The 24,031-nt window shown below is 43.4% G+C and overlaps 1 protein-coding gene across 1 annotated transcript in view; it reads left to right on the top strand.

The window, feature by feature from the left end:
* Scfd2 (sec1 family domain containing 2) overlaps nt 1-24,031 on the top strand; it is a 305,067-nt gene that overhangs the window by 106,639 nt on the left and 174,397 nt on the right. The window contains exon 5 of the mRNA XM_032917168.1: nt 6,606-6,855. Within this exon, the coding sequence (XP_032773059.1) occupies nt 6,606-6,855 (250 nt within the window). The remainder of the gene's footprint in view (nt 1-6,605; nt 6,856-24,031) is intronic.

The raw sequence follows: 24,031 nt of genomic DNA, 5'->3' as shown, positions 1-24,031 counted from the left end.
AAGGTGGTTACTATAGAAAATTGGTACAGGAAAGTAGGGCTGCTGCTAGGATAAACTTGATCATGTGGTTCTAGTTAGGCCTTTGACCTGGCTCTCAGGGCAAGTATGGAATAGTTTGGAAGTATGGGAGTTACAGAAGCTTTCCAGAGTGCTATAACTTTTTTGTTTGTTAAGGTATGTGTGTGTGTGTGTGTGTGTGTGTGTGTGTGTGTGTGTGTGTGTGTGAACAAGCCATAAGATGATACCACATTCACTAAAGCTGGAGTTATGGGTGGTTGTGAGCCATCTGATATGGGTGCTGGAAACCAAACTCTGGTTTTCTGGAAGAGCAGTAAGTGTTGTTAAACCACAGCCTCTCCGGCCCTAGGGGCTTTTCTTAAGGGCTACTCTGGAGGGTGCCCAGAAGAGCTGATCACCAATACAAATGCAGGGAGTAAGGACTGCTCATGACCTTTCAGTGGGAACTGGGCTTGAAGCCCTGATACCTTCTGGCAAATAATCTGCCTATATTTTGCCGATGTCCTGAAAGTTTGAATAAAACCACATTGAAAAATAATGGACTAATTTATTTGGCAGATAAAATTCTCAAAATACAATATTTATGTTGTGGCATGGTTATTATTTCCTACTTATGCCTGACTTACAGCAAGAGTCCAGAGCAAAAGCAGAGCGGAAAGGTTTGGAAACATGGCACCCGGCCAGCCGAGGAAGGTAGACATAGTTACAGTTGTGGGCAGGGTGGGCACAGGTGACACCTGTGAGGTGACTGCGAGGCTTTAGTCCATTGCAGAGAACTGCACACTTTGCACTGGGGGATAGGAAATGTTTCTTAAAGGCAAGACCTCACAGATCGAAAGCCCCAGGCTGCTGAGTGCTTGAGCATCTGGACCTTGGAAACTGTTCCTCTGGGAAGCCTTTTCCTTTGGGAGTCAGGCAGAAATGTTTACGGTTTGACTCAGAAAGTCCCCAACAGACTTCTGCTTCACATCTAGATCTTCAGCCTATGAGGCTGTTCTGAAGACAGTGGAGGGTTGGCGGGGGCGAGGCCTCCTTAGCAGAGACTGCTCACTAGGAATAGGTTTTTCTGTCTGTGTTCTGGCCTGAGTTCCTCCTTCTTGTCTGCTACAATGTGAACAGCCTTTGCCTCGGGCTGCTGCCAGGGGTGGAGCTGTCCCTGCTGTCTTGCTCTCTCAGACCCTGAGATCTTTCTACAACTATTAACTGAAATAGCTGTCCTTTTATGCTGTTTCTGCAAGGCGTTGTGATTGCAGTGATGAAAGGATGCACAGAGTCTTCATCACATCCAGAAAGCCTCTGTACCACATGTGACAACAGCCACAGACTGCAGGAAGTGGGACATTTTCCTGCCTCTCCTACCTCTTGGTGGATGTATACAAAACACCTACTGGAGGGCGGATCCTACCTATAATTCATTAAGTATTTACTTAGAGCTTTGCTCCTCCCTCGCAGTGCACGTTGGCTCTTTACAACCCATGGGCCTGTATCAGGATTTGGGTGTTTCCAATGCAAATACCAATATCTTATAAGCACTTTCCTAAGACATGGCAGTTCATTCCTCCTCCCACTCACCTCTGAGCCCCTTGTATCCTGGGTCTTGCTTTGTTCTTTGTTATGTAAAAATATTTTTTACAGTTTATTAAATGATGTACGTCTTTGGTATGTGTAGTATCTATTGTACATGTGTTGATACTTGGGTGTATCAATGAATTAGTTTACAGTTTTGCATTCTGCCTTGGGTGTACAAAGGGAAATTCAGATCCCTTCAAAAAGGATTGGGAATAGCAGGTTTTAATCATGGCAGGTACCGTGTAGAGCCAGAGTCTTGGGCACTCTTCAGAGACTCCCACTGCCGTCTCTTCAACCTGCACACGATGGCTGACAGGACTGCTGGGAAGAGTTCTCTGCTAGGGGCTTGGGGTTTATTGAGAGCCTGCAGGTTCTGCTCCCAGATGAGCAGGTGGGGCCAGCCTGGAGCAGCCGGCTGCCGTATGGAATACGGTCCTCATGCCAGAACAGAGACCAGCTCTTGACTTCACAGTCAGCTTTCCTAAGGACAACATACCTTTTAAAGAGGGCCTTTGTACGGAGCTACTGGAGACTGATTCAAGAATAACAAGGTCCAGACTGCAGCAATAACAAAATGCTTTGTCATCCTAGACACAGCTCAGGCCCTCTACCTCCTGCTCATAGATCTGCTTGTGTAAAAAGGAATGGAAAACTCAATCCCCGTCACTTTACAAAGAAGCCATTTTTTAAAAACCCTCTTCAGCCCTGGTTGGCTGTGCTCCTCTCTTCAATAACAGCATTTAGTAACATTTGATTTTCTTTGGCCTTTCACTGACTGTTGCAGTAAAGCCCTGTGATTGGGTTTTATATTTGGTGTCTGTAGGCTGCCCCTCCCTCCTCTGAGACTGCCAAAGAGGTCTTCCCAAAATTTGTGCCATTCCCACACCAGCTTTCTTAACTAGTCCTCCAGGAGAGAAGAACAGAGGGCCCCGAATGGTGGCAACAGAACTGAAGGTCTCATGTCAGATGCCGCTGTGTGGCTAGAACAACCTGGGGAAGTACGACCTCTGTTGTCTATCCTAAATGCTTTCAAGCGTGTTCTGAAAAATTAGCCCTCGGAAAACAGAATCACCTTGGGTTTGAGTCTATATGAAGGCTATCCTATTGTGGGGGTGACTTCATTTATTTAAAGCAGAGTGGTTGAAGCATTCTGAGAAGTGGTTGTGCCATTCAGTGTAATACACAGTATAATACAGCGTGATACACAGTGTAATAGTGTAATACGCAGTGTAGTACAGTGTGATGCACAGTGTAATATACAGAGTAATACAATGTAATACACAGTACAATACATAAATGTATGCCTGTGTAATGGGGCTGCCTAATATTCAGGCATTTTTGTTTCATAAATGGGAAGTTGAGATTTGGGATGTTAGGCAGTTTCTCCAAGATCATACAGCTTGTGGCACAGATCTTTTCAAATACCACCTTGTCCACACACACACCCTGTTACTCCTGCTGAAATACTTTCTTTTGCTTTAAAAAGACTTCAGTCTAGGAACTCTGATCTTTTCTTTCTTCTCATGAGGAGAAACAGGCATCAGAAAATAACCAACAGGCCAGGAGCGATGGCTCCGTGGTTAAAAGTGCTGGCTGCTCTTCTGGAAGACTTAAGCTCTGTTCCTAGCAGCCACATCAGGTGGTTCCCAGTCACCTCTCACTCCAACTTCAGAGAATCCAACACCCACTTTAAACAGGTTCTAGGGATTGAACTCAGCTCCTTGTGTTTGCAAAGCAAGCACTTTATTGACTGAGCCATCCCTTTTGCCCTAGTTCAATCACATTTCCATCAATTTGAACTGATGGATATTTCTTGGGTACTTTAGGTTATATGAAAATATGATTTTATGTTGTTTTTAAAATTATTCCATCTGTGGTCAACTAGAAAGTCTTGCAGTTGGCTCTTGAGTCTTTTTGACATATTCCTCCTTCTCCTCCCTCCCTCCCCTCTCCCTCCCCCTCCTTCCTCCTTCTTCCCTCCCCTCCCTCCTCCCTCTCTCATTTCCTCACCCCCCTTCCTTGCATGTCTTTATTTTAGGCACTATAAGACTTTCCAGTCCTCTTGTAGTTTCCTTCCATATCTTAGGTATCAGCCATCTCTTTGGAGATTCCTGGATTTTTTTTTTTTAAACTAAAGAAAGATGTCAGAGACTAGGATCTTGGTGTGCTCTTTGCCATTGAGATGTTTGTTTCTGGACTTTTCTGCCTAACTATGATAAAGCAGTCTGTATTTTTCCGAGTAGGTAACAATAAGAGTAGGCCTTGCTGCCTTTTGCTCTCAGTAGTGAAGTAAAAGGAGAGCCTGGCACAGTGTGGCTTCCTGCTCTGCATACTCTAGTCAGATTGTGTCATTTGGACATGAAGGTTTCCTAAGGTGCTAACTATAGACAGGGACAATCAGAATTGCAATTAGGCTTTCACAATGGGGTATCTTTTAAAAAGATTTATTTATTTTTATTTATATGAGTATACTGTAGCCGTCTTAACACACAGCTGAAGATGCAGAAGAGGGCATCGGATCCCATTACAGATGGTTGTGAGCCACCATATGGTTACTGGGAATTGAACTCAGGACCTCTGGAAGAATGCTCAGTGTTCTTAACCGCTGAGCAATCTCTTCATCCCACAGTGGTGTATTTTTATTTTCCCATAATTCTCACATCATTGTACCTATCTACTGTTCTTGACTTTGTGTCAAAGTCAACTATTGACTTCTTATGATGCTTGAAGCATATTTTGAATATAATTTTATTGGTATATACAATGGAAGTTGTGTTGTGTCTCTAATGAGATGTTTTTCCCTCTAGCATGCATTACAGACCAGAGACTTAGGGATGCAGGCATGAGGAGCAGGTGTCAGCAAGTACATTTGACAAATGAGTCTCCTGCCGGATCCATTTTTTTAGACTTGTCTTTTAAAAAGCTGCTCTAAGGGAAGAATCATAGGCTCCTCCAGGGTAGACATGTTGTATACTTATCTGGTTGTTAGGGACTGGAATTGGGGCGATGCCCCACCATCTGCTTCTTATCATCCAAGAAGCTGGTGCTTTAGGGGTGACCCTCCTTGAGTGGATGTGGTGCCAAGAGCTCTTTTGCAGTGGCTACTTTCTTGCAACAACCTTCAGCTGTTTGCTTCATTACATTTAAAGGAAGCATTTCTAAAGCATTCTCGGTCCCTGGTCCTCTTGCTAACAAGGCTTCTCCCATGTAAAAGAGTGAGAAGCCACGTATACAAACATGTACACTTCTTGAAGTCCCATTCCCCCATCTCCCTTTCCTGTTCCCCTTTCTTCTGTAGCACTTACCTCCTTGTCTACAGCATTTGCATCCTCAGTTTTTCAGCCCAGTTTTCCCATGTGGCATAAACTTTGAGAGTAGAGGATTTGTCTGCTCTGTTCCCAGGCCTAGAATCATGGGGCACAGTAGGTGTTCAGGGAACACTTAAATGGATGATGTCAGTTTCAAGTTCAGATAACTTGCCTTTAGTTAGAATATGAATACTAGTGTCTTTTTACCTAAAACTGCAAGGTTTGTGCTGTTGATGTATGTAGTTTTTGGTATACTCCAGTCCCTGGTCATTCCAGTGAGGCAGTGCTCTTCCCACATGGAAAGAATCCTGAAATCTCTTCTGAGTGTCACTTAAGAAGTTGGTGGAAGAACTAAAACCATTCTTCTTCTTCTTCTTCTTCTTCTTCTTCTTCTTCTTCTTCTTCTTCTTCTTCTTCTTCTTCTTCTTCTTCCTCCTCCTCCTCCTCCTCCTCCTCCTCCTCCTCCTCCTCCTCCTCCTCCTCCTCCCTCCTCCTCCTCCCTCCTCCCTCTTCCTCCTCCTCCTCCTCTTCCTCCTCCTCCTCCTCTTCCTCCTCCTCTTCTCTCCTCCTCCTCTTCCTCCTCCTCTTCCTCTTCTCCTCCTCCTCCTCTTCTTCCTCCTCCTCCTCCTCCTCCTCCTCCTCCTCCTCCTCCCTCCTCCTCTCCTCCTCCTCCTCCTCCTCCTGCTGCTGCTGCTGCTGCTGCTGCTGCTGCTGCTAACTTGATGTGGTAGACTGGAGAGATGGCTCAGTGTTTAGAGCATTGGCTGCTCTTCCAAAGGATCTGGTTTGATTCCCGGCACCCACATGGAGGCTTACAACAATCTATCACTCCAGTCCCTGCAGATGAAAAGCCCTCTTCTGGCCTCTGCATGCACACGGTACATAGACATTCATCAAAATATTTATACACAGAAGAAGAAATGAAAAATTTTAAATTATAAATTTAAAAATTGAGGTGAATTACCTTCAAATTCACCAAAAGAAATCTCAAACCTATCCTTGGTGAAGTTACCCAAGTTAAGCCATTATTCTACTTGCCAGGTTTAGCAGGAAATGGCCTTTATGCTATAAAATATTCTGACCTTTGTTTGCCAACATAGCACACATCAGAAAAGGATGTCCTGAAAGATGGGATTCCTTTAAAAGAGCACCATCACTCATTTGAATATGTAGATTGTGTTAAAGAAGATTACCATTCATTGAGTTTGTAGATTCTGTTAAAAGAACACGAGCATTTGTTTCAATAGATAATCCGCCAGGTTTTTTTAATTATATTACTTTACTTTTTTTGTTTAACATTTCAAGTTTTCAAAGTGTTTACATTCTTTTCAGAGCTGGAGATCAAACAAGGGTTTTGTTTGTGCTAGGTCAGCATTCTGCCTCTGAGTTACAGCCCAGCCTGTTGAACCACTTGCATTTTATTAAAATAAAACAAAATTATAATCTTGTTTGCTCAAGTCACAATAAGATCTTTATCAAAGGGCCTAGAACTTCACCTGCCATTTTGTCAAATGTGTTTTTCAGAATAAAAGGTCTAATGCCAGACTTTTTACAGCATTCTGTCCAGGATTGATAAACACGGACCTGAGAGAATGTGGTCAGCCACATTCAGAGTCCATACAGACTTTGCAAGCCACCTTCGCCCCAGTGTCCATCCCAAGTTATGACTGTGTGGGCTGACGGATCTTCCTGTCCTTGCTTCCATTTCAGAGTCTTGGGGATTCAACCATGGCTGGTGTGCTAAATCAGCTGCTACCCATGATTAAGTCCTCAAGCCAGAGAACCAATGACGACTACAGCCCCGAGGAGCTGCTAATCCTCCTCATATACGTCTACTCTGTCACTGGAGAGTGCACGCTGGACAGAGACCTGGGAGACGTGGAAGAGAAGGTGAAGAGAGCACTGGCCAGTGTCTTCTCTGAGGAGTCTGAGCTGTCCCCTTTGCTGCAGAAGATCACAGGTGAGGCGGAGCATCGCTGTAGAACACACCCTGCGAATACGCGGGTTCTATGTAGACTGGTGTGTGCCATGTGTGCATGTGGGTTTAGATGTATGTAGATAGCCCTGGTCAGGGACGCTCGAGTGAGGCAGGACATACATCCTCTCGACCCCTGTGGCTCTCGTTGTGGGGAGTATGGAGACTTCTCTGATCCAGGCCATGGTGCTGGAGATCTTAGTGTCTGGTGCATGTGTGTTTTATTTTGTGCCTACTTCTGACCTCTGCTGTCGCTGTTATGGAGACTAACCCCCATGAGAGATGGACGCCTCCTGCACTTTCCACAGACAGGAAACATTTCCTTGCCTAGCGTGGAACCTGTTTGCCAGCCTATGATCCACTGAAGTGGAACGTGTGGGATCTGTTGCCATTTTAAGCACAGCACTCTCTGCCATTACACGTGTTTATTTCACTGGAAATAAATATTGACTTAGAATGGTTTAATATGGTTTATACAATGCTTAGAACAGAGCTTTGATTTAAAGTAAAGTTGGATGCTAGGAGAATTTCATTGGAAATTATGTTGAAATTTCTCCAGTTCCCCAGACAGACAGCAAGGCTAGTGTGTGTGTTCCAGCCATGGTTGTCTGGGTGAGCTTTATAACATCTGGATGTTCGAAATGCTCTAGGAATGCTCTCACTCAAGGTGCTCATGAACCCGCAGGTCAGTTTTTATTAGTTTCTTACGCTTGCTCAGGATATTACATTTTTGTGCTTTGAAAACACTTCTGTGAATTCATATTTGTATAGGAAAAAAGTGTTAGCTCAAAATTTAAAAGTCAAAAATAATAAATTGTGGAAATTCTAAGTTATGCCCAAACTTTTATTTTATAGCATCAAGCATACCTTTTTTACCAATATTAACTTGGGATATTTAGTAGAATTGGTATTTAGGATGTTACTTTGGCATATGTTAACTAATCACTGAAAAACATGCACACACAATTACACACAAACACCATACACAGATTCTCTCTCTCTCCCTCCCTCTCTCTCCTTTTCCCTCTCTCCCTCTCTCCCTCTCTCCCTCCTTTTCCCTCTCTCCCTCTCTCCCTCCCTCCCTCTCTCCCTCTTTCCCTCCCTCCCTCTCTCCCTCTGTCCCCTCTCTCCCCTCTCCCTCTCTCTCCCCTCTCCCTCCCTCTCTCTCTCTCCCTTTCTCCCTCTCTCAGCTTCTATAGCTATTCAAAGAACTATATAGTTCTCAAGATAGACTTGTAGTTGATCAGTGTGGACATATATTTATTAATTATGTTGAGAACTCAAATGCATTGAAAGAAGGGTTTATATTTAGAGATGCTGCTAAGGGAAATGAGTCATTTATCTCTCAAAGTGAACACTCAGTCATAGTGTTGGGGTAGTGGTGACTCACTTCTGTAAGGAGGGGCTATTTCAACCTGTATCCAAAGAATGAATTATCTTTCAAATACACTTAGTATCTTGTAGCAAAGCCACTGGCTTTCACAGGAAAGTCTGTTCTTTGTTCTGTGTTTATGTCATTCCAAGGTCCAGTCTTCACTTTTATACCACTGAGTAGCAGAATTTATTTGATTCTTGGTACGTATTCTATGATTAGTCAAATAGTTTTAAAAATAATTTGGATAATAAGTAATTGACAAAAGAATTCTGTAGCAACTAGTTTACTGTCATATCTGTTGACAGAATAACAAAATGACCAACCCCCTTCTCTGTTAAGGGCTTCACCAAGCTGTCTTTTCTCAATTGCTAATTGGCAGAACTAGCATATGACTCTAGATTCTGTGGATGAAGCCCATGTCTTCAGCCATGAGATACAAAACCTGCTTCAAGCCCATGTAGCTGCTGCTTCCGTTACATGCGGTAGCTTAGACTTGCTCACTGCCGTGCTTCGTGCCCTGCATGCCCATCGTGTACTCAGTCTGGAGAGAAAACCAAGCTGTGGTTAGCTATTGCCCTTCCTTTTATCTACCTGTCTGACCGAGTGGTAACACGTTTGCCATAGCCCCCTATTTTATGTATGCATCCTCTTTTCTCTGCATTGTAATAAATTAAAATATATTATAGCCATAGAAGTCTACTGGTTGCCTGTCTTTTGGAAGCAAGAGTAACAAACTTTAATTCTGCTTATTTCATTAATACCTCTTGACAGTAATTGGCCATGTTTCAAATCCATATTTTCTTTTATCTATTCATTATGAAATTTATTTTTGACAGTTTCCTTTATGCATTTCTATTCTTCCTTTGTGTGGGAAGGATAATAAGAACCTGTGGTTGGTAAAACAAAACAAAAGCTGAGTGTGTCGGTCAGTGGCAGCATACTATTTTCTTTTTTATCTCTCTCCTTTTAATAGATACATCCCCGGACGGCTCTAGAGTGGCGGGCAGAGCCTTTCTGTTTGTGCACAATAACTGGGAGTGGCTTCTGAGTGTGGGGGGTGGGGAGCTGTGAGTTGAGAACTGGCTGGCCGGCTTATGCTGGTTGGTGTTATGCTTCCTCCGTCCTGCTAAGTTCAAAGAGAGCGTGAGTTTCTGTATACTCAGTGTTTGCCTGCCAGCCGCAAGAAAAATAAAGGAGAGCCATTTGAACTGTCTTCAGAGAATGAAATCTAATGCAGATTTCAATCTGGATGCTTGGAATGCCATCCTACAGAGAGGTGGAAGGATGCAGAACTGCATGGTTTAAAGTTCTGGCCCTGCCACATCCCAGCAGTGTGGTGTGTGGGCTGGAAGCTCCCGGTCCTTGGGCCTTACCACTGAACAGCACTGCCCTTAGTGCTCACCTGCTGAGCATAAATGACATTCTTTATGAGAAATAGTGTTTGGGTTGTAAACAAATAATTTCCATAGCATCTGTCACATAGGGTTGAGCGCCTCAAACCTTTATAGTAGTGGATGGACCAGTGTGAGGTGCAGCCCGATATAGCCTCTGCCTGTTAGGAGCACAGCAGTATTAGAACAGGGGCATCGGTTAGAAAGCACTGAGGAAAAAAGAAAGACAAGACCTGTATATTCTTTTAGAGTAAACAGCATTTAAAAAGATGAAGACACATTAACTGTGCTTATTAAATGAGATTTGATGTGGTTTCTGCCTCCTCCTCTGCATTCCTCTCTCCTCCCCTGGACATTCACCCTCCTCCTCAGCCTGCCCACTGCACTTCCTCACACTAATTCCTCCCCTGTTTTCAGCTTCTTTCTTTATGTGCTTGGCTTATTTAACACAATGCTGTTGACTTTCACTTATTTTCCTGCAAATTAACATATTGGATTTTTATACACAGAACTAATTTGGATAAATTCTTTGATTAAGCAGTTATCATTAGTGCTTATTCATTTATTTTCCCCTGAGTTCTTATGGCGCCTTTAAATGCAAGTTTGTTCAGTTCAGTTACTGCGACGTGAGAGAGTGACTAATTCAGAATATGTCAAAAGTCTGCGGTTCAGGCTTGAGGGACGGCGAAACTGTAGAAACAGTAATTTACAGTTAAGCTTACTTTACTCCCCTGTGATACTGTGAGATTATGGGCTTGGCGTCACTGCCTCCATGTATGCTGCACCAAGAGAACCTAACGAAGGGGGATTTGCTTTTCTCTGAAAGCTTAGGGATGTCCTCCTTGAGTGTCCTGAAGCTGCAGTTCTGTCACTGTAGTGTTGAGATAGGAGCGTCTGCAGAGACAGTCTGTCTAAGGGTTTAGAGAAGGAGGAAAGGAAGATAACGGGAAAGGCGTGTAGTAGGTGAGTCTTCCCCCCATCATTCCATCAGGGAAGCAATAGTTTTCTTGAAAGCTTCACCCAAAAACATCCAAGTTTTCTCTTAGAAGAAATGTGGGAAGGACAGTGGGTAGAAACCTGCATTTGCCACACTTTCACTTGTAGACATGCCTGGCAGGAAATTGTAAAGCAGGATGATGTGCTTTAATGTAAAGTAGTAACCTAAATGACCCCGTGTTAGTCTTAGGATATTGAAATTGGTTTTTATTGCAGATGCTGAAATAATGTATTTTCATGTGCTGAGAGGATTGGGCTTATATACTATTTTAATTTATAGGTATTGATTAAACACATCTTTTTCTTTAGCATTATTCTAAGTTCTCCAAGCATAGAAACCCTGGGGCAGCAGAAGCATTAAGGCTCTGTTGAGGCTCTGAACACAGAACTTGGTACAAAGATGTCGGTTTTCTGATTCTTAATACTTGTGGACGTAAAGCGGATAATTTAACCTTCAGGTTCTCAGTCTCTTCGTAAGTAAGGCGTGGAGAGTGGTGGCGGTCAGAGCCTGTGCGCTGAAATGGCTAAAGTGCCTGACACGGAGCCTAGTAGAGAACGTGCCATCACCATTGTGTATGAATAATGGATTCCATTGCTGATTTGAGTGACCAAATAGGAGTTCTTAGAGAGAGAATTCGGGTGTCACAGTGGCAGCAGTGTGAGGCCTGATAATCTAGGTAATGAAGTGTAGTGTTGTATGGCTCTCAAATATCTCTCTGGGATAGCACAGGATGCGCAAGGAAGAGTCTATAAACTTGCCCGTCTAATAACCACACCCTCAGCTTCAGGGAAGTACACCCACGATGCTAACTTCCCCTTGCCAGTTGGTACACAAACACTACCAGTTTTTCAAATATGCTTTGGGACAGAAGACAAAATTATATCCAAAAGCAAAAACAACAGAGCTTCAGTTCTCACAGTTAGTTCAACTGCTGTGCAGGTGTCAATGTGACTGTCCTCCCGAGGTTTATGTGTTGGAACCCTTAGTCACCAGTTGGTGGCCCTGTCTGGGAAGTTTGTAAAGGTGTGCCCTTGCTGGAGGAAGTTTATTGCTGGGGATGGCCTTTGAGATTTCAAAGCCTCAGGGAATGCTTAGCATTCTGTCCCGTCTGCCATGCCTACCTGCTGCCCTGGCTCCTGGCTGTAATGGTAATAGACTTTTATAACTCTGGTACCTTAAACCCAAATGAACCCTCTCTTCTATAAGTGCTTTGGTCATGGAGTTTTACCACAGCAATGGAAAAGTAACCGAGAGAGTTGCTTTCACCAGTAAGTCCCACACTCTTGGGCGGTTTGTAGTGCCTGGCTTTTTATGCCTTGGGTTCAGAAGGCACAGTGTCTATCACTGTGCTTTGGGAAGGGGTCTGTTCTCAGCAGGTCCCTGCAGAAACACAGGACTTGCAGATAGAGTTCTTCAAGAATCATCTAGAAATGGTGCTACTTCTTGCCTATGAACACATGAATATTTGCAGGTCTACTGTGATTTATTAAAGCTTTTCCTCAGGTTTATGGAAGGATATTCTTACAAAACATGACGCATTTTCAAGCAGAGAATTGTAAAAGAAAAATAAGAGGTAGTATGAATTTCGCCTTTGAGATTTCTTTTACTATCACATCTGTATCCTTTCTTCATCTCATAGTTTTCTCTTAGTAATACATTACATTTTAGATGATGCATTTCTGTGTATTTCTGTCCCTATGGATACTTTTCCAGTTTTAAAAAACACTGCAAGACTTAAACAATCTTTCCCTTGAGCATGCCTTTCTGGCTTGGTAATAATAAAGTATTGCTATGGTAACCCTAAGAGTAATTCTGTGGATCCAGCATCAGCCCTGGCATCACCCACACTCGAGTAAGAATGTTGGCTCATTAGAGTAGATGACAGTGCACCAACCCAGGCCCACAGAGTCAACACACGAAGCTAAAGCAACTCCTCGGGATTAGTAGAACAATCTGTGCAAAGGTTCATCTCATCTGTCGGTCCTGACCTATGGAACCCTGTGTATTCTGACATGCAGGTATCAGACGTTTCCACAAAGATTGTGCTTTTCTTTTTTGTGTGTCAGACTGACTGTGGCAGGCCAGCAGAGTGAAACAGGGAGCTTTATCGAGCTGTTTTCTTCAGCGCCTTGCAAACCCCTTGCTCTACCTTGGTCCTTCTCTTGATTTCTAAGATTTCTGCTGCAGATTCTGATGAAGAACATATGTCTGCTCCCAGATCACTCCCCCGAGAAATGTTGGAACTGTTACATTTGGTTTTACTATCCGACATATTAAAACAGTTAACCACAAGCACATATTACTAAATAGCCCTATCAAGTGAAGTTTAAAATGTTTACTGCATATTTAAAATACATCACAAGCTGTGCAGAAAGACCTGCGGAGCAGCCTGCTAAGGCAGCTAACCAGCAAAGCAGCCTCACCAATGCACGGGATCTCTACACGTTACTTCTGCAAATGCTTCTCTTTTCCCTGACACATCATATACAGCATCCATTATTAATTATAACACCAGGACAGATCTTCTCATGCTGATACTTACATGTGTATAAATGCATGGATCATCTCGTCTATATCACCAGTGTTTATATCTGCATACATTACGAACTGGAGTGCTGTCATACACCAAAATATGACATTTCAGTTCACCACGGACGGCTGATACAGTGGGCCCACAAAGGTCCACATGTTCACCATGTTTCTTGAGTGCAGCAAAAGGCCATATAGATGGATACTTAAGCCATCTAGATTAATGTAATCAACTCTGATGCTCACATTACACTGTAATCACTTGATGATGTGTTTCTCAGAACGCATCCCCATTGTCAGCCAGCAAATGACTATAATTATATATATGATTTGACAATTAAGAGGCTTTTAAACTAGGCTTTATTATTAATAGATACAGTATAAATTTCCCAATAACACAGAAAACAATGTGTGACTTAAACGGTAGTTGTTTTAAAAACAGTGCTATGCTTGGGGCTAGGCATGACCACATGTAGCACGATGGGGAGGAACCTCCCTCCTCACCATGCCCATTACATGCAACCTGAACGTCTCTAATGCAGAGCTTCTCACCCTTCCTAATGCTCAGACCCGTTAAAGCCGTTCCTCAGGTTGTGGTGGCCCCCAACCATACAATTATCTTGTTGCTATTTCCTAACTGTTATTTTGCTACTATTATGAATCGTAATGTAAGTATCTGATATGCAACTTATCTGATGTGTGACCTCCAAAGGGGTCATGACCCACAGATTGAGAAGAACTTCTATAATGTCTTATAAAATAGCATCAAAGCAGGCATTGATTGAAACAATTCCTAAAACTAATGCCAGGCACAGGCTAATGTGTAGTGGCATAGGCTCCTGATCCAGCACTCGGTGGGCTGAGACAGGAAAACCAGGAGTTTAAGGCCAGCCTGGGCCACACAGTGAGTTCCAGGCCTCGGCTGTGAAATGAGTCCCTGTTTCAAAAGGAAAAGAAAGAGGAGGAAGAGGAGGAAGAGGAAGAGGAGGAAAAGAAGGAGGAACAAGAGGAGGGACAAAGGCTAAGCTCTTTCTCCTTGTAATTGCCCTCCACATTCAATTAACTATAATAATTGTGTTTGTTTTGTATTATTTATAATTCTTTAAATATAAACTTTTGGAGGGCAAAGATTGTCATTTGGATAAAATAAAATTACTTACATTTTCTTAACATGATTTATAATTGGACTTTTCTTGAATACAAAAATGATATTAATTTTGCTCCCTAATAATCACAATAGAACTTAAAAATTACTTGCAAACTCACTGTCCAGAGAAAAGTATTGGTACACAAATCAATCAGTGAATAGACATGGGATAAATCCCTAGTGACAATGACAGGCAAGGTTTTGTTTTATATGTTTTGGAACTGGTCTATTGTAGTCATAGTGCCTAGAATATAACCACAGGCATATAGCATCATAAGTGTATTAAAAATAATGTTGAGTGATGTTGTGAAGGAAGATCTTGAGAATATTAGTGTCTTAATATTTATGTCCTCAATTCTAGGATGCAATACTCCTTCAGAGAAAAGCCACCCTTAATTAGAAAATAAGAAGGACCTTCTATCCCTCAAATGAGATTATTAGGATCCTGATAGTGAAGCAAAACATTCCAACCTAAAATTGTAGCAAAGTTTAAGGCCCAGGCTGGCCTTAAACTCCTGATTTTCCTGTCTTAGCCCACTGAGGGCCTGTGCCACCACGCCTGGCATTAGTTTTAGGAAGTGTTTCAATCAATGCCTGCTTTGATGCTGTTTTATAAGATAGATGGACAGATGGATGATAGATGGATAAGTGCATGGATGGATGGATGGATGGATGGATGGATGGATGGATAGATACATAGATACATAGATAGATACATAGATAGATACATAGACAGATGATAGAGTAGCCAAGATGGATGGCTGACAGATGGATGGATGGATGGATGGATGGATGGATGGATGGATGGATGGATGGGTGGATGGATGAATAGGTGGATGATAAGAAAGAGATACAACAGACTTTAGGCTGAGACTCATTTGACAATGGGAAAGTGAAAGACTAACATGTTGGAGGCCAAAAAGGGCATGTACGTGTGTAAGCATAGTGATACTGTGTTTTGAGACATAACTATAAAAGTAACCAGAAATATAATTCTTATAGAAGCTGGTTTGTCTGTATGTGTTGCCTGTTTATTCTGTCCTTGGCACCTGGCCTGACTTGGTCCCAAGCGGGGTGGTGATTTTCACTGAGGCATGTATGAAACGAAGCCCCTCCTCCTTTTTAGTCTTTACTTTTTAAAGCAAACCACATGGCCGCACCTCTTCTTCAGACTCTTGACTTGTTGCCAAGCCGACAGAGAGCCAGCTGGAACAGGAAATTGATACGGTGCAGTGCTCATTAGCAATTCACATTTTCTAATGCAGCAAGAGTTCGTGTGTTAGGTTTTAGACACCGTGCTTTTATCCAAACCATTCACTAAAATGAGTGGACATTTTATTTCTTTATCTGTGTCATGCTGGTGAAGACAAATAATTTAATCTGAATAATTCTTTTCACATAGTGGTGTAGGGTTTGAGATTTCTTCCCCATTAAAAGTGTTCGGATACTTTTTTTGTTGGGAGTGCATATCCTTTTTATGAGTTCGGAAACCAAAGATGGGCTAACTATAGTTACGGCTACTCGTTCTGTCCCCTCCTTGTTTTGTAAGAAGTGAAGTAGCGTGTTTGTTCATAATTAATAAATGCAGAGTGCTTTATATCATGTTCCAAGAATCTGGTCTCCATAGTGTGTAATTATATTTTCAATAATTTTTAAAATTCCTCTCTGTCCTGCTAACCCCTTCCTGTTCCTCATCTCACACCTCTCAAAGAGAACTCAGAAAGCAGGCACAGAGCATCTTGGTGACCGGGGGCATAGGGAGTTAGCACACTTCTCTTGATTATTTCACGTTGTTCTCCTAGGGAACAGGAATCCAGACAAGAATGACATCATCTGTGCCGAGTACAATCTTCTTTAGAAACAGGCATTTGTAATGGCTTTTGACTAGGGTGATTATAGCATTTCAGAGAGGCAGGATTGCCAGGTACCAGGCTGGAGGTGTGGGAGCTGGTAGGAGTCTGGACAGCCATCCTCAGCCTCCGGCAGAACAAAAGCCATCTGGGGCTGTGTGTGTGTGTGTTGGAGGTTTTTGAGTGGTGCACGTGCAAAGGAAACCAGCGCTAACCCACTCTTAGCTCTCCTTCTTGTTATTAACTTGTCAGCTCTTACGTGAGCCAAATCATGCTCAAATTATTTTAAACACAGATTTAACATGTGAAAACAAAATCAGGAAAATGTTTCTGAGGATAAAAATATCCGTATAGGCTTCCCTACCCTATGTGTGTGCCTCTCTGAGTGTGGGCACCAAGCTTAGGATCTTGATTGTGCTCCTCAACATTCCAGTGCTGAGCTGTACACCCAGCACCATATTTTGGGGTTTTGATTGGCTCTTGTTTTTCTTTCTATTTGATAGTGGAAAAAAATCAACATTTTCCCAAAAATAATAGAATAGCAAAAGTACACATGATCAGGCTGAAAAAAAATGTGGATCATTATTCTCTAGGGTAGGGAGGAGCCTCAAACAGTTCCCAAACAGTGTGCTGCACCCCTGGCGTGCTCTGTGTCTGGACAGCGGCACACCCCTCAGGGCCGGGCCTTGCAGAGCTCTGGATCATTTTCCATGGTCACCTCCCTATGGGGCCGTTTTCTTCTCTCATCCTCTGTGTTCCTACCACAGGCCGTGTGCTTACTTCAATGTGTTATACTCCCTCTGTACCAGAACCCTCTAACTGCTTCCCCAGGGCAGTACAGTTAACTCCTTTAGAGCTCATTCCAATCCACAGAGCCTGAGGTCCGCCTTCCTCAACCCTCCCGATTACCTCAGTGCACCCCATCTGACTGTGCTTTATGTGAGCATGGTTTGTTATTTAGCTGTGTAATAATTTCAGTAGTATCTGGCATTCCCTTCTAGACCATAAATTCTGCACACCCCTGTACCTCAAGTGCTAATCTTATCTGCAGGCACATAGTAGGCTCTTGTTAATGTTAACTGAATGATAAAAGACTAACAAAGAAAGAAGCCGTTATTCTATCTCAGAGTTTCCTGTAACTTTGCAAAAGTACAAATGAGGGGCAAGTTCAGGAGAATCTCTTTTGGATGGCAGGATGGTGTCAGAACGGACAGACATCAAAGGGAGCAGGAGTCTTGACATATCACGATGGGAAATATTGTCAGGAAAACATTCTGTGCAGTGAGAACAGATAACAGCAGCTGTCAGTGCGAATCCTGCTTTGCATTCTGTTGTTCTCATACAACCAAACTATTTAGATTCTGGGGACTTTTGGTTCAGTTAGCTGTGTCTTCCCCCAGTTCTGATTTCCTCATCTTTCTTGCCTTGCTGTCTGTGGTGATTTGAATAGATTTGCCTCCTTGTTGGAGTAGGTGTTTGAGGAAGTGGATAGCTAGGGCAGGGGTTGGGGGGTGGGGCTGGGGTGGGGAGGGTTGGGGCTTTGAGCTCAAGCTCTGCCAGTGTAGAATCAGACCCTGCTCATAGCTGCCTGCAGAGGACAGTCCCTATTTAGCTTGGTCTACTCAGTGCTTGTGAGAACTTTGGATCCAAAGCCAACTTGAGAAGCAGACTTCATCTGAATAACTAGCTAACTAGATTGCTTGGTTTTAGTTTTCTTTCTGAAAAAATATAAAGAATTAAAGGAACAGTTGGAACTGAGTGTTGGCTGCTCCTCAGGGACCTATGCTCCTCCAGATCTGTCCCTTGCTTCACTGTGTATTACCTATGGCCACAAATGCCATGGTGTGTGCCGTACTGCTGCCCTGCCACTGCAGTGCTCATGGTCACCTCCCAGCAGTGGCAGCATGTGGGATCTATTCAGAAATGGCACCCTCAGTCTGTCACATCATGGTAAACTTGAGAAGGGACTCGAGACCCCACAGGCACAAATGTCCTCAGAGATCCAGAAATGCATCAGGCACAGAACGCAGCACATGAGCCACTTGGCAACTCTTGTAACTGTGTAAATTGCCACTGGGGTCCCGAGTGCTAGGGGACCTGTGGTCATTGGCTTGGTTGGAAGAGGACATGAAGAGGTGGCTTGGGAATGTTAGTTGCATCCTTAAATATCTGCAGACTTTGGATGGTGACCAGCAATTTTCCATTTGCAGAAAATCTAGGCTTTTATTTTTATCTGTGAAAGGTTACCTTGGCTACTGTCTGTCAAAGGCTATTTTGAGAGTACTGAACTTTGATGACCTTATGAATTGCAACACACTTTCTTTTCATTCAAAAAAAAATGTCCTCTTGAGTTCAATGAAGCCAGACTGTCTGTAACCTAGCGCTCTTTCTCCCATGTAGGTTGTCTGAGTTAACAAGACCAATTTTGTTAACACCAGGCCCTGCCCTTCTAGACAAAGTACAGGTTAGCCATCCTTTTCCCACAGAATCTCAGGAGTGGATACCCAAATCATCTGGTGTGTTAGTGTTCTGAACTAGTGTGCCTGAATCATGACATCAACAAGATGTGGTATGTGGGTGTCTCCCATCAAATGGCAGCTGATGCTCTAGTGGGGTAGCCCTGCTGTCTGCCTTCAATTATAGAAACGCAGCCACTATGCTCATTTTTGGAATTGTTTTTGTCTCCCTTTTCCTAGCTTTATTGGGGTGTAGTTGGCAAACAAAAGAAATGTAAATAAAAGTATATGTATTTAAGTTATCCTTTCCTTTAAATGCATGTATTACTTTAAACATTGCTAATTTCTTCTTGTCATCAGATTATAAGAGACTTCTTGAGCGGCAGTGATTTCTCCCTACTGTCATTTATCTTTAATAATCCAGTGCTCTCTTATCCATGACGGCTGAAGGAAAACGAGCCACTTGCTTCTCCAGCTCTTTCTAGGAAGAGGCTGGCTTTGGAATGCAGTTTGAGGTCATTGTTCTTCAGTGCAAGGTTCTGGATTTCCTCTGTGTGACTGGAGTATCATAGTGTATCTGTTTCCCAGAGGATTGTTGTGTCTCCACAGGTTCCAATAAGAAGGCATGCTTCGTAAGCCTAGCCTTTTCCAAACATGGGCAGTCCTGCAAGCTGAACCATGCATGCTAATCTTGAGGGAGCTAGGACATAATCATAACCATTCAACCTTGTTTTCCGTGCTGTATTTCTTATACCTACCCCTTCTCAGTCTTGATTGGAGAAGTGAGTGATGATGTAAGGCAAACATTTATGTCAGACCCTTCTCAGTTTCTTCAAGACTCACTCTGGATGTCTCCCATGAAACAATAACTTCACTCAGAGGTACGCTCCATATCCATCAGGCCTTTTGTACTCTTCCCCCAATGATGGATACCACTGAAACATTAGCTTTCCAGGAAGAAATGCAATGTGGGGTTTAAAGGTAGAAGAGAGCATCAGGATGGGACCTCCTGGCAGCCCAGTTGAGTATATCTGGCTCCAGTCAGCCTGTGGCTGTGGCTAGTTCTGACCTCTCAGTTCTATCGTGTTGGTCATATGTGTGAGAAAACGAGGGTGGAAGAGCATGTTCCACCTGATCATGGCCAATAGCACACTGCTGTTATTGCCGGAGCTCTTAGTGTGCCTTGTTCTACATGCAACCTGGAAGAATAGTCTACTCCAGCTGTAAGTAAGATATGTGTTCTTAAAGCTCTTTGGAAACACCTTTACCCTGATAGAAAAGTTTGGATGAAATTTTTGTGCTAATATTTCCCTTCAAACTGTATTGATCGCTGCAGCCTCTTGACCTAGTCTGTAGTTACTTCTAGGTGGATCTTAGTTAGGATTTCCACTGTTGTGATAAAACACCACAACCAAAAGTAACTTGGGTAGGAAAGTGTTTATTTCATCTTATACGTTCACGTGAGAATCCAGCACTGAGGGATTGGCGGCAGGAATTAAAGCAGGGCAGGAACCACAGAGAAGGACTGCTGTTTTTGTACAACTCTGGACTACCTACTCAGAGGCATACCATAGTGGGCTGGGCCCTCCCACATTAATCATTAGGCAAGAAAGATGCCTCCTAGGCTTGCCCGTATGGAGGCATTTTCTTAACTGATGGTCCCTCTTCTCTGATGACCCTAGACTCTGTTAAATTGGGGGGGGGAGAGAAGCAAAACAAAACAATTAGCCAACAACGGTGGTGACATGTGCTCTTCATAAGGACCGAGATGATTAATTCCCAGGAGACTGTGAACTTCTGGAAATGGTCATTTCGTCAGCTGCCTCTTGGTACTGGGCACTTGCTATGTGCCAGACAAGACTTAGTTTAGTTCTGGAGATGCTGTAGGCAAGCGAGGGAAGACCTGTGCCTTCAGAGCTCATGCCTGCACGGTAGCATCCTTTTTGCTCATCTTTACGGTCCTCTCCCGTGGCACAGTACCTGATATGCAGTGAGTGCTTCAAGTGTGTGTGTTACACCCCGAATGGAACTCTTCTGAAGGGAATCCGGTGTGCACTAAAGGAAAGGGATAAATGCAAGCCTTTCCCAATAAAGTGCTCTTTTGTCATGATGTTTTCTTTGTTTATATGGTCTCTCTTTCTTCTATTGTTTTATTAAATTCCACCTTGGTTAACCCTGAATAAAACTGAGAATATGGCCACTCCTGGTTGAAGAGAAGATTTATATTGTAGATGTGGAGGGAAGATCAGCCTGAGATGGCCCACAGAGGGAGAAGAAAGATCAAATAGACACAGGAGAGAGAGAGGGAAGGAAGGAGAGGCTGAGGAACAGGAGGAGAAGGGATGGAAGGAGGAGGGCAAGACACAGAAGAGAGGGAAGGAAGGGCAAACAGACTGGGAAGCAAGGAATAGAGGAGACAGGCAAACAGACACAGGAAGAGAGAGAAAGGAAGGAGAGGGCAAATGGAGAGGGAAGAGAAGGAAGGACACAGACACAGGAGAGAGGGAAGGAAGGAGAGGGCAAATAGACACAGGAGGAGAGAGGGAAGGAAGGAGAGGGCAAATAGACACAGGAGGAGAGAAAGAGGGAAGGAAGGAGAGGGCAAATAGACACAGGAGGAGAGAGGGAAGGAAGGAGAGGGGTAAATAGACACAGGAGAGAGAGAAGGAAGGAAGGAGAGGCAACAGACACAGGAGGAGAGAGAGGGAAGGAAGGAAGGGCAAATGGACAGGAAGAGAGAGGGAGGGAAGGAAGGAGAGGCAAATAGACACAGGAAGAGAGAGGGAGGGAGACTGGAAGGACACAGGGGAAGGAAGAGGGCAAATAGACACAGGAAGAGAAAGGGAGAGGGCAAATAGACACAGGAGAGAGAGGGAAGGAAGGAGAGGGGGAAAAGAGAGACACAGGAAGAGAGAGGGAAGGAAGGAGAGGGCAAGGAAGAGAGAGGGACAAGGAAGAGAGGGCAAATAGGAAGAGAGAGGGAAGGAAGGAGAGGGCAGACACAGGAGAGAGAGGGAAGGAAGGAGAGACAGACACAGGAAGAGAGAAGGAAAGGAGAGGCAAATAGACACAGGAAGAGAGGAGGGAAGGAAGGAGAGAGGGGAAGGAAGGAGAGGGCAAATAGACACAGGAAGAGAGAGGGAAGGAAGGAGAGGGCAAATAAAGGAAGGAAGAGGGGAGGAAGGAAGGAGAGGGCAAATAGACACAGGAGGAGAGAGGGAAGGAAGGAGAGGGCAAATAGACACAGGAAGAGAGAGGGAAGGAAGGAGAGGGCAAATAGACACAGGAAGAGAGAGGGAAGGAAGGAGAGGGCAAATAGACACAGGAAGAGAGAGGGAAGGAAGGAGAGGGCAAATAGACACAGGAAGAGAGAGGGAAGGAAGGAGAGGGCAAATAGACACAGGAAGAGAGAGGGAAGGAAGGAGAGGGCAAATAGACACAGGAAGAGAGAGGGAAGGAAGGAGAGGGCAAATAGACACAGGAAGAGCCAAGGGTAAGAGAGAGGAGCACTTAGCCAAAATGGCTGAGTTGTGTGGAAAAGAGAAGCTGGGGAAGGAAAGCAAAGCTCCGAGGCCGGAAGGGTGTAAGGTAGGGCCTGGGTGAGGAGCTCTGAGAGGAGCCAGGACTTTGTAATCAAATACTTGTGATGCCTAGAGGAAGCCCGGCAGCTAGCGGCCAGGGCCTGCTTTGATATGTTAAAAGCACCTCAGGTAGCCATTTGTCCCTGGGTTACTAGGGGCTTTTGTTTATTTTTAGGTTCTTACTTTTAGTTTTAGTTTAAACAGCTTAATTTTTAAAAGGCATCATTAATATAACTCAAAATCACTGCTCAAAGTAAATTGTGGAAGGTTTCATTCACATATTAGCAAGTGCATGGCTCAATATGACCTCAATAAATAGAAATCCAATCAATATTCTTTTTTGAGATAATAACAGAATTACATCATTTCCCTTTCCTTTTCCTCTCTTCACACCTCCCAAAGGCTTCTCCTTACACTCTTGGAAATTCCTGCATTGCCTCTCTTTTCACTGAGAGAGAATTCCTAAACACACAAATACAATCTTCTCAGTCTGTATTATGTTACTCGTATGTATGTACTTTCAGGGCTGACCATTTGGTATTGGATAAACAGTGTGCTCTTCAGTAGTACAGACTGTGTCTCCCAGTCTCAGGACTCAGTGACTGTGGTTCTCTGTGTAGGTTTTAGGTCTCCTGGACTTTGCCCATGCATGTCTGTTGGTGCTTGTGTTTCCCACGTGTAGGCAGTAAGTTGGGAAGAGTGTACCTCTGACATTCCTAGGAGACACAGTCTCACAGGAAGTTCCCTGTCCCTCCAGCATACAGATTCATGAATATTCAAAGTTACCAACACTCCTGCCAAGTCCTAGCCCGCTGCCTTCCTACCAGTCGTCTGTGTGAGAGCACACTTTCCTTAAGCCTCACCAACACACCATGCTGTTAAGCTTCCAAGATTTTGCCAATCTTTGAGGTGATAAATGCAATTTTGGTATCAGGTATCATTTCACTTTGATATTTTTTCTTTTAAGTGAGCGAAGTTGAAGATATTTTCACATTTCAATTTAACTTTTTATCTTTGTGTGGATTGTTTATGGTAGCTTGCTTTTTGCTCCCCTTTTAAAAAATATAGCATTTTTATTGTCCTTTTATCAAAAATTTACTTATTTATAAATTAAGTTATCTGTTTGTGTATAATTTGTTTATGGTGTTTTGCTGCTTAATTTTCTTTAATAATCAAACATTGGTTTCCCTTTTAAATTGCGTATGGATTTTGAGATAATTAAAGTCTTTTTCTACTCTCATGCATAGAGGAACTTACCCTGTCAAAAGGTAATTTTGTAGTTCTTTTTAATATTGGATCAATTTGGAAATTTTGTTTATAGTTGACATGAGGAGTATATCAAACTTTCTCTGACAAGTTGTTATCCAGTCTTCCTATCATCATCTGCTAAAATGCCTAATTGGGAGCTAATGAGATGGCCTAGAAGATAAAGACACCCGGTGCCAAGCCTGATGACCTGAGTTCAGTCCCCAAGACTCACAAAGCGGGAGGGGAGGTCTGACTCCATAAATGGTTCTCTCACCCCAAGAGAGAGATAGATCATTTTTAGCTATATTTTTGGTCAGCAAAGAGTTGACATACCTGTATTGTATATTAGAATATTCCCATTGGTTGGGTCTCCTTGTGGGTTTGCTATTCTGTTGCCCTGGTCTGTGTGTCTCATTTTGCTTCGGGATGTCGTGGTCCTGTGGAGGTTTCAAAGAGGGTCTCAATATCCCTGGCTTGGCCATACTTCTTCATGATTCTTCCCGGTCACCTGATATTCTTTGGTTTTTCTTTTCATGGAAATTCTATGTAGTAAAGTCAATTTGTCCAGGAGAAAAGTGATTTCAACA

The sequence above is a fragment of the Rattus rattus genome, chromosome 11 (assembly GCF_011064425.1).
Source record: "Rattus rattus isolate New Zealand chromosome 11, Rrattus_CSIRO_v1, whole genome shotgun sequence".
NCBI classification, from domain to species: Eukaryota; Metazoa; Chordata; class Mammalia; order Rodentia; family Muridae; genus Rattus; species Rattus rattus.
The sequence above is the reverse complement of the archived record's forward strand: the minus strand, read 5'-3'. Positions and strand labels throughout refer to the sequence as shown.